We start from the raw sequence: 11,236 nt of genomic DNA, 5'->3' as shown, positions 1-11,236 counted from the left end.
TTCTAACAAACTACTAACTTCACTAACCAACTATCAAGTTCCTATCAGAGTGTTGGCGCCGAGAATCTAGGATTAGTAATTAGCCCTAATTTTATTTATTATTCTGGTGGGGTAGTTAGGTAATTTCGGATTATTAGCTTAGGAAGTTAGTTTTTTAAGTTTTAGATAAGCTATGTTATAGCCACTAGATAAGAGATTAGTTTTAGGGTTAGCTTTAAGTCAAAGGCTTCTCAAGCCTATTTATGTACGTTTTATCTCAGTTCAATAATACATCTCAGTGTTTTTCATTCAATCCGACTTTAACTTAAAACAAATGTAATGACCAATTTATCATGAACAAAACTCATCCCTGCCGTTTCAAAGGTATTAATATTATAAATCCTACACTAGGTCAGACATTAGGGGAATTAGGTATTTTGATAACAATAAATAAATAAACCTGTTGCACAACAGCATCACGGTAAAACCTATACGTGTGGAGGAGCCTTGCAACCCTATCAACCTGAAGACAGTATATTCTACCATAGCTGTAATGATGGAGAAGTTATGTAAGTTTTTATTTCAAATGAATAAACTAAATTTAATAACACAAGTATGTTTTTATTTCGAATGAATAAACTAAATTTAATAACACAAGTATTAAGGTAATGGAAACCTACATGGTGACGACAAATATATCTTCAGCAGCAAGAACTGGCTTATTATTAGCCTCCGATTTAGCCATCACCATCTCAAACTTTGGTAAGCGGATGATCCCAGCAGATGAAAGCTAAGAAAATTAGATAGTAGATACATTACATTGATGCAATAACCATAAATACAATCATCTCATTCAAAAATCATGTTAAACAAAATAGTCACGTAGAGGAATTCTACAAAAGCTGCAATATATGTCTCAAGAAGCATTTTTTGCTCTCAGGCCATGAAACGAAAAGTTACAACCAAAAACTTGACTGTTTTTTATTAAGGGTCTAAAGATAAAAGATATAATAAGGAAGGTAAAGAAAGTGGCCTTCCTCCAGTGGGGTTTGGTTCCTATGACGTGCTTCTGAGCAGCAAGCTCCGTCACCCATTTGAATACTATAATGATTTAATTTAGAAACACTAGAACGCACATTAAAGGCAACAGCAACAGTATCTTGGAACTGATACCAAGTTCTAGTTTCCAATACATAACACACCTTATAGAAACAGCCTACACTATGAGGTAGATAGAATTAAGATAATTATGAGACAATTGACACTATGACAGTAGTACACGTACCTGAAATCCATTGAAGGTCTTGCATTGCATTCCAGAAGCGAGAAGAAGTAAGCGACTTTCATGAGTATAAACATACCAACTCACAGTCAGTCTCCTTGTTTCCACCAACTGTGTTGATCTCGACTCAGAATTATAAGCAAGCAAGTCCAGCCCACTGTATGAATCTCAGTTCAGCAAAAGAAAATTAGGGGAAATTTGGCATAATGGAGGTTATTAGTTGTTCAACTTTCCTTTCTAAAATGGAAATAACCAAAATGAAAAAGTATTGTACATCGAAAGATAGATATCACAATAAACAAATAAAATAAGGATATAAAATATATGTTCTAAAGTTCACACTAAATAAGAACATAGATGCATCCGCAAGTGTCATTTATCCATAGGCAGGAACAAACCATAATAATAGCTTTAAAAAAGCCTGCGCATCATAGCAGTTTAAAGCAGACTAACAAACAACCGATATGTATTAATCATCATTATGGGTCTATTTTAGAACAGCAAACATTCAAGAATATAAAATATATGTTCTAAAGTTCACGCTAAAGTCAAACATATATGTATCCGCAAGTGTCATTTATCCATAGGCAGGAACAAACCATAAAAATAGCTTTGAAAAGGCCTGCTCGTTGTAGCAGTTTAAAGCAGACTAACAAACAAACAATATGCATTAATCATCATTACAGATATATTTTAGAACAGCAAACATTCAAGAAATCTTTTGAATCATTGACTAAGGCAATTATATATATCTAGAAATCCACCTAGTGACCTAACAGTATATTTAATACTTCTTCCTTTAAGTTGGCTTTCTAAAAGGTACTTGTATGGCTGAGAACTCCCAAACCATACGCAAATAGGAAGCTAACCCATGTTGACAAGCAACCAAACCCCTTAATTTGGCAAGTAAACAGGGAGGTATAATTTTACTATGAATGACCCGGTATTGAATACAGATAACAATATCAGCAAAAGTCACATCTGAAGAGAAGAAGGGACCCATCTAAGTTTCACGAGTGAAAATCTCACAAGTGAAGCCAGCGAGACACAAAATGTCTAGACTCCAGCTAAAGACCATATTCACTCTGAAGTGATTAAGATATAGACAAAAACCCAGCAACAAAATCCAGCCATCGATATTTAAAAACTGTGTGAATGTTCTCTTACCTAGTTTTTACAAGTACAATATCACACAATGGACAATCTGTCCAAAAGAATCCCAAGATACTCTCCGACTCCGGTCGGCATCTATGAGTAAAAGTTTCCCCACTTTCTCTATGCCAAAATTGTATCTCGTGAGAAGATCTTAAAATTGCTATAAACTTTCCATCTAATGAATACCGAATAGATAAAATGGGCCCTTCACTTATTGAATCGCTTGTAGGAGCAACATTAGAAGCAAAGGGTACAACTTTCCATGAGAAAACCTAAAAGCACAATAAGAAACAAGGAATTAGAATTAGTTTAGATAATATCTAGAAGCTTAAAACTATGCTATTTATGAGAAGAAAAAGAACCAATCACGTAGATATGCTCAAGTTCAAAATAACTTTACTTCAAGTTCTCTCCAAACATCATATTTACCTGTTCTGACGTTGGGGATATCAGTAATTTATTCGCATCATCATAAAACAAACCCCTAGATCCTGGAATACTGCATCTTAGGGATGGATATCTGATATATACATGTGACAAAGCACCAGAACCATTTAGACCAACACTGGAATGGGAACTTGACGCTTTCCCTATCATCTCTTAAAAGCAACCTTCTAAATTTTAGTTGTGGAGGAGTACAGTGATACTACTTATTGACGGACAAAACACTGCAGGAAAACAGAAACACAAGTGTCACGCAAACGTGCACATTCATTCACACACACAATGTTTACAAGGTAAAAGAGTATTATCGAGATGAAATAAATAACTAACTAAAATCACATTCTGCTTTTGAATGAAATACCTCCTTATTTGCTTCCAACTACTGCCTCTAAGTACTTGAAACGGGACTTGCCACTTTTTGACAATTATCCTATTGAAAGAAGAACACTCCTCAAGCCTTTCCCCGCAGCTGCTCAAAAAGGAAACAAATTCAAATGGATGTTTTCTTAGAAGCGAAGACAATTCAAGCTGTTAGACAGTACAAAATTTTTGTTTCTATCATGAAAATACGGTACCGTATTCTGCATGCAATTCTTAAGAGCAAGAAATTCTTTCAGACACATGTCTCGTTCAACCTCTGGAACCTTTGCTGCAACACAAGTCCCGTATTCTTTTGCCTAAAACGAACAAACACGATAAATTTAACGCTCTAAATTCCAATGCACCAAAATATAATCTAGATGTTGACATTACCAGTCCCCTAAGCTCCAGAATATTTCTTTAAGTAAATTAGTAATGTTGAAAAAAAAAACACAAACACACACACACAAAGATAACACCAAGCTTATATAGGTCATGTCCTTTATTAATTTTTTGCCCTCAACGAAAAGAATTTAAAATTTTTTTTTGCCCCCAATGCAATACCTATATAGTGTTTTTCCTAAAAATTTCACTTGCATCTCAAGTTTTTTCAAGTATACTCACATTTCAAACTTAAAGGCCCAAATAACCAAAAATCAACTCTATTACAATATAAATCGTAATTTTTGGGACTCTAAACTTGAATTAGACTTTATTACAAGCATAGTTTATACAAATAGATAAATAGACTGTAAGAGTGACAAAAAGTGTTAAGAAAGAATATAGCTGTGGTGTTATTTGAGTACAAAATAAATTAAAAAAACAATCACAGCCCTAAGGATCTATGCACCTTATATACTATTATCCTAACATGAAAAAGACTTATAACCAACAAATTCAACAACAAAACCACCTCAAATTTGTAAAAGTTAATTGGTGACTGATCAAAGTTTATTGAATAATTTTGATTAGCAAAGAAAGAGAATTCAATAAGCATGCGTTTAGCAAGAATTTACAAACCTGAGCTGCACAATTCACCAAAATGCGCTGAAATGTGGAAGTGGTTTTCCTTTCTTTCATGTCCACTGTAACTGAAATCAAGCATCCAATAATCACATTTGAATTAACACATTTATTGAATGAAAATCCAGAATCTACAAATTAGGTTCAAATCCAGAATCTACAAATTCAAACAGAGCCTAGAAGACGATAATTGTCGGAAAATCAAAAATTTCCGATCAGTCGTATCCAAATCAAGAGTCGTCAAGAACAAGAAGAAAACCAGTAACAGCGAAGATTGGGAAGAGAGAGAAATACCATTGGAGGCTCGAAGCAAAGCTTGATTCTCCTTTTTCTTCTTCTTTTTCCCCCTTTCGGTTTCTTTTGAAATCGCAAGTCGAACGACCCGACCTAACAGTCGCTCCTTCTCCTCCGGTTCTCTGCGTCTTTTTTCTTTCTTTTTTTTTTTTTTTTTTTTTGACCTTTTTCCTTCCGAATCCGGAATCACCAACTCAATACTGGTGCAATATTGCACGTGCGTCTTTAACTCAATACTGATGCAATATTGCACGTGAGAAACTAGAGCCTCCGGTCTCTTTTTTGAGTTAAAAACTCAAAAAAAATAACTTGAGTTATAATTTTATTTAAGTTCATGTTCTTTTAAATTTGAACTTCAGTTTGAATTCAAATTTGAGACTAAAACTCAAGTTCAAGTTTTTCCTTTAACTCGAATTCAGAAACTCGAACTCAAATTAATGAACAGTATTTTTTCTATTCTTAAAAATGTTATAACTTTTTCGTTTTAATTCTGATTGAGATGATTTTTTTTTCTATGCGTTGACAACGAAAAGACGAATAAAACCCCACCTATATACCCTATTAAAATTTTTTATTAGCATTGAGTTTTTATTAAAATACTATATAAATATAAATTCAAGTTTTGACTCACTCAAACACAAACTCAAAGGCCCTGTTTGTTTCTGTTTTTGTTTTCATTTTTCACGTTTTTCAAGGTTAAAAAATGAAAACGCAATTTGAAAACGCGTTTGGTGTAAAACTTTTTAAAAAACAAAAACAAAAACGTTTTTGTCTTTTCTGAAAATCTGAAAACGATATAATACCGTTTTCATTTTCTCCTTTTCGTTTTTAGGCGATCTGGGGCTTGCTTGAAGTGTTGTCTGGTAATCTTCGCCGTCGTGTCGGCTCTCGCCGTTTGCGGACCAGCTCTGTATTGGAGGTTCAAGAAGGGCATAAATCTGGGCAATTCCAAGAACTCTTGTCCTCCTTGTATCTGCGATTGCCCTCCTCCTTTGTCCCTCCTCAAGATTGCTCCTTGTGAGTACGTCTTTGTTTTGATTCTGGGTTGGTTGAGATTACGTTTTTCTATTTAAATGAGTGAGACCCAGTTTGGCTTTTTGCTTAATGATTCAAAATTTCGTTTGATTCTGAGCTGAGTAAAATGAAATTAAGAATACCCGTTTGCCGATTTGAAGGATTCGTTTATGGGCATTGTTTATTCTACCCTCCGACATATTTTTCTGTTTCTGGGTATTTGTTTAAGCCTCGAATTTCAGTTTCATGTATAATCATGTTTTTTAATATTTTTATTTAATATATTATTATTTTAAATATTATTACATGCTTTCAAAAATTAAATCATCAAACGCAGTTTCAGTTTTTTTTAAAACTGAAATCAATCTCTGAATAAAACTACCAAACGCATTTTCAGAAATAATTCCAAAATGAAAATGAAAACGTTTTCATTTCCATTTTCATACAGAAAATAAAATCATTTTGGAACCAATTCCAAACGCACCCAAAAAGATTCTCATCTCAAACCATAACTCAAATGTATACAACCAAACACAAACTCAAGTTACAACTTCAACTCAAGTTATAACTCAAACTCAACTCAAAATCTACACTCAAGTCACCTAACTCAAAAACGGCAAAAGAACAGCCCCTAAGGGTCTGTTCACTTCGTGGGTTTAACTTGAATCAGCCCAATTAGAATTGAAAACGTGACTAAAGTTCGAATTCGGTAAAAAAAGGCCGCGATTATAACTCGAATTCAAACTCGAGTTAAATGCCCGAGAATGGAATTCAACTGCCCTCTGAATTCCATTAACTCGAACCAATTGCTACAGTAAAAGCCATCTGCCACAACTCAGCTTTTTCCTCACAGATTTCCTATCCTCCTTACCGTTGCTCTGCCTCCTTTCCTATTTCCACCGACAGGTCTCTCTACGCTCTCAATTCCCATCATCCACAGGAGAGATTCGCTACAAATATCTTGAATTGAGTCTTCCCCTCTCTCACGTGCTGGAGTTCTACAAATTTACCTTCTTTTGAGCGAGGATCCCTTTCCTCTGTCATCCCTGTTTTGCCCAAAACAGAGAAAATAGCACGAATTAAAGGCTCTCAGCAGACTCTGTTGGCCGTTCTTTTGGGTAGATGTAGCCGAAAACCGGCGACGCCAACTTCTGTACCGTTGTATTCATTTGAGCTTTTTTCGCGGTCGGTATCGCCGGTGGAGAAATTCCGGTAAGGAATCGACATCATGGTTGGGGTTTTTGTTGGAGGAGCAAACACATTCATCGATTGGATCCAACTTGGTAAATCAGTTGACCCTTTACCTTTGTTTTTCCATTTCATCCACCATTTTTCTGCTGAAACTGAAAAAGATAATAAGGCCATCGAAAATCTAAACCACCAAATCTTGAGCTTTTCCTGGCTACCACAAAAACATGTTTGTGGGGCAAAACGGTTAAAAGTCACAACACGTTTAGAAAGTTAAAAGCTAAGATAAATAATACTCCTACCAAACTAGCGTTATTGGTTGTTTTCTGCTGAGAAATGCAGCTCTGTCATATACCACAATACATATATCCATGATAACTACATAAACATATATACATATATATCTACTATAATCACCACAAGATTGTACAAAATACAAATCGAAGACAAATAAATTTACAACAAACTTTTAAGCGTAATCATTTGAGGATGTTTAATCCCCTTATTTCTGTCAATGGTTATGTTTGAGAGTGAAAGATTTAAGTATAATTCACCCGTGATTGATAAGAAGTAGTTAATTTGCTTTAGTCTCATTCATTTAAGGATGTTTAATCCCCTTGTTTTTGCCGATGGTATGTTTGAGAGTGAAAGATTTAAGTATAATTCACCCATAAGAAGTAGTTAATTTGCTTTAGTTTCACTTATTTGAGGATGTTTAATCCCCTTGTTTCTGTTGATGGTCATGTTTGAGACTGAAAGATTTGAGTATAATTCACCTATGATTGACATGCTATCAAAGCTATCAAATGAAATGTTCATGAAGTGACAGTAGAGTTTAAGTTAATTATTAAGGATAACATATTTCACATATATGTGAGTTCACACATTGCATTGTTGTGCAGATGAACTTTTTGTTCTTATTGGATTTAGTACTTTGGCAGTGATGATTTTTTTTTGGCATATCAGTTTCATTATAGCAATATCCTTTTGGTTTTTGGCATTTGTCAGTTTCTACTGCATGTAATTAGGTTTTGTTGGATTGAATGTCATGTGTTGTCATTTTTTATTGCATTATGACCTATTCTTTTAAATCCCTAGCCTATTACTATGTGGTTTGGTAGCATAAGTGCCATTCCAAGAGGATAATACTCCGAAACTGAAATGATATGATTATAACCAAATCTGAGCCAATCAAAAGATTATGTACTTTAATCCTCTTTCTTCTTTGTCGTCACATATGTCGCTTTGTTCTCGTGGTTGGTGGTCTTGCTTGTATGTATTAGATGTCGCGACAGAGTGAGGATGACGTGACCACTGCGCTTTTGACGCGCCTAGCGGACTACAATAAATTAAACAAGGGCCAGCAACCCGAATCGGCGGATTGGGAACAATGGGTGAAAGATTTGTCTCCATTTTTTCATCACCTATTCCTCTAGGCCGCGTTAAAGAGGCAAAGGAACGCCTAAAGGAAAAATTCAACGCGGAGCTCGCCCTTCACACAAACACCGAACTAGGATGGGATCCAATCAAGAATACCCCAACTTGCACTGACGAGTATTGGAATGATTTCTGTGAGGTCAATGTATGGCATACTTGCATAATTTTAAATTGTTATATGCTTTTTGTTCATGACATCGTTTGATAATGCCTTCAACTGTGTGATTGAAAATAACATCCATGATCACCTGCATGTGAGTAGAAGGTGAAAACTCTTAGAAAATGAAAAACAAAAAAAAAATTATTGATTAGATGAAGAGGCAGAAGAAGATAAACACTATGCCATACTAGTAGTTCTTACTCACCTCAATTCCTCGCTTATGTGCTTCTCTAATAAGAAGCTTGAGTTCATTCACTGCATCATGGCCGCAATTATGTGTTCCCGCAGACGAATATCTTAGCATTGGTGAAAAGTAATTGACAGTCGAATATCCCCAAAAGTTTACCCTAACCACAAAAATTTACATATGTGACTGAAGATATCTTTTATCTTTTTGCCATATTCAGGTCAAATAGTGTTATGCATAAGAGCATTAGTGATAATGCAACAAAATGCTGCATAAAGAACCCATCATTTAGTCAGTACTTTGAAAACAAGAGAATGAGAATGTCATCAAATTAATGGTTTTTGCCAACATCACGACAGTTTAGAAATTTAGTTTTTCCTTAAGTGGAAAAAAAAAACACTTCTAAGCATTTTGATTTTGTCTTAATTTGATCTAGAATTGCTTATTGCTACACATGTTGCATAAATGGACCAAAAATGATGATAGTGAATAGGATCCAGCTTGCACCCACTAAATACATTGTAGATAGAAGGTAACATATCTTACTTATAATCACCTATGGCAGAATTGTAGCTGTAGTACTCAAGCTCATTGAACTCATGACATGGCATTAACTCTATACAGTTAACCCCAAGTTCCTACAAAAAAGAGAATCTAATAAGAATATGAAGAAATTATCACTCATACCTCTTATCATGAATAATTAGAATTGTTAAGTGATTCTTTCCCACAGCTATTTTACGTGGCTTTTCCTAGGCTTTGAGTTCTACTATGTAACTAGTGATCAGCATAATGAGATGCTTGCATATATTTCAAAGCATTGCATTTAAGTTTCAAATTCCCTAGAAATACTTGCAAATTTGTTATAGAGAGTCGATGAACTATACCTGTAAGTGATGAAGCTTCTCCACAACACCAAGATATGTACCAGGGAATTCAGTCCCGCTAGATTCATGCCTTGTAAACCCCCGTACATGCATTTCATATACAATTAGATCTTCTTGAGGATATTTAAGAGGTAAGTCTCCTTCCCAGTCAAACTGAAATCAAAGGGAAGTGCCCAAAAATGAACAGAATATTCAAACAATGTTCAGAACAATAACATGAGACTAAAAAAATTGCCATCAGTATGCCAATAACCTCTCATTCTGAAAATGCAAAACCAGAAAGACCTACAGACATTTTGAAGAATCTTATATTACAAATTGACCCCGACCAAATTTGAGAGTCGACAAACATCTGCGGGTGATATGATGAGAAATCTTCACTATCAAAGCAAGGAGATTGCAAAAGAGTATTTAACTATTTCTCACAAAAACCAACACCAAATACATCCAAAGAGATTACTCTCAATGCATGAAGCAAGAGAGAAGATCAAAATCTCAGTTTTCTAGGGCTGCTGCAAATGGTTGCAAGGAAATCTATTTATAGGATGAATGCAGGCACAATGAACAACAAGCTGCAAGTTGCGTGCTGCAAGCGTAGCTAACTATTGACCAAACTCTGAGTAGCTTTTCAGGCGTAGCTCTAAGCTTTTTCTCATAAAGCTTTACTAAAATTTTGTGACCCACATTTCAACACAACGTACAGATATTTTCAACAATTACATACAGATATTTTGAAAAATCTTATAATACAAATTTGGCCGCCTTGATCAAAGTTGTTAGTCGAATTCATAGTCCAACATGGATGTGAATTTACAGAACAAATAATAGTGAAAATTACTGGAGATAGTGATACTAATGGATTGAGTTTCAAAAACAAGACAAGACAAAATAAGAAACTAAAACTTGGATTCTAGAATGGAAAATGAAAACTAGAAAACATCTTCCAGACTTAAAAGTAGTACCTCATTATCAAAGAAAGGAACCGCGCATGCCATTTGGGGCCAACAATTACCATCTGGACCTAAAGTTCCGTATTCTCCTCTACATATAACTGCCTAGAGAAATCAAAGTGAACCACAAGTCCATTACACTTCAAAATCTGGAACCACATTAACCAAACTTGTGGATAAGTTAAGAACATCTGCCATTTACCTATACATAATAAGCAAATAATATTCTTTTTTCCATATAACAAAAACAACAGGAAAATCCAAACCGACATAAAATGGAAATATGGCTCATCTCATCTAAAGGTCACCAACCTTTCCATAGGGGTCCAACACAATCCGAGAAGGATCATAGTAGTGCCCTTCTTCAGGAGAAAACTTCCCATCAAATTTATAGCCGTAAAGCATGTCTTTAAAATCCACTTTGACGAAAACATGCCAAACACTTCCAGTCTGGTTAATCACGGGATCAAGGGATATCTCCTCAGTCACTCTATTCTGCATCAGATAAATGGAAGTCAGGGACACCCCACTCAATTGTTTTTCCTACTTTGTTAGTTGCATGTCAAATTTTGTTTATTTGATAGTTGCTTGCTTGTATTTTTTATGTTTTCCAAAATTTTATTCTATAACCACTTGAACTCCAAATACTAATTATACCCCACTCGGGCCACTTCAAACTTAAAAACCGATAATTAACCAAACCAATTCTGAAGTTTATGAACTCATTTGGACTAAACTCTACTAAATTCAATTAAACTAATCTTAAACTTGGTCCAATGGAGAAAAATAAATCTATAATCTAAAATGAGAAAATGCAACGTATTGCTTATTAAAGAAAAATATAATGCAATTTATAAAAAACATTATATATATATA

General features: G+C 34.7%; 2 protein-coding genes across 2 annotated transcripts; both read right to left on the bottom strand.

The window, feature by feature from the left end:
- Positions 1-391: 391 nt before the first annotated feature.
- Positions 392-3,307, bottom strand: LOC112092422 (regulator of MON1-CCZ1 complex-like). Its single transcript, XM_024168546.1, has 6 exons — positions 3,222-3,307; positions 2,846-3,084; positions 2,429-2,688; positions 1,265-1,418; positions 660-769; positions 392-527 (listed from the first exon to the last, which is right to left on the bottom strand). Exons 2-6 carry the CDS (start codon positions 3,011-3,013, stop codon positions 392-394), a joined length of 828 nt encoding a protein of 275 aa, XP_024024314.1. The 5' UTR covers positions 3,014-3,084; positions 3,222-3,307.
- LOC112092421 (isoamylase 1, chloroplastic-like) lies at positions 3,063-10,855 on the bottom strand (the record flags this gene model as incomplete). Its single annotated transcript, XM_024168545.1, has 12 exons — positions 3,063-3,084; positions 3,222-3,329; positions 3,431-3,537; positions 4,241-4,311; positions 6,562-6,597; positions 6,709-6,894; positions 8,388-8,424; positions 8,542-8,683; positions 9,070-9,161; positions 9,411-9,563; positions 10,373-10,465; positions 10,673-10,855. Coding segments are annotated over 12 exons (1,230 nt in total), but the record flags the coding sequence as incomplete, so codon positions are not given.
- Positions 10,856-11,236: the final 381 nt, after the last annotated feature.

This window comes from Morus notabilis, unplaced genomic scaffold (genome assembly GCF_000414095.1).
Source record: "Morus notabilis unplaced genomic scaffold, ASM41409v2 Scaffold3845, whole genome shotgun sequence".
Taxonomy (NCBI): domain Eukaryota; kingdom Viridiplantae; phylum Streptophyta; class Magnoliopsida; order Rosales; family Moraceae; genus Morus; species Morus notabilis.
The sequence above is the reverse complement of the archived record's forward strand: the minus strand, read 5'-3'. Positions and strand labels throughout refer to the sequence as shown.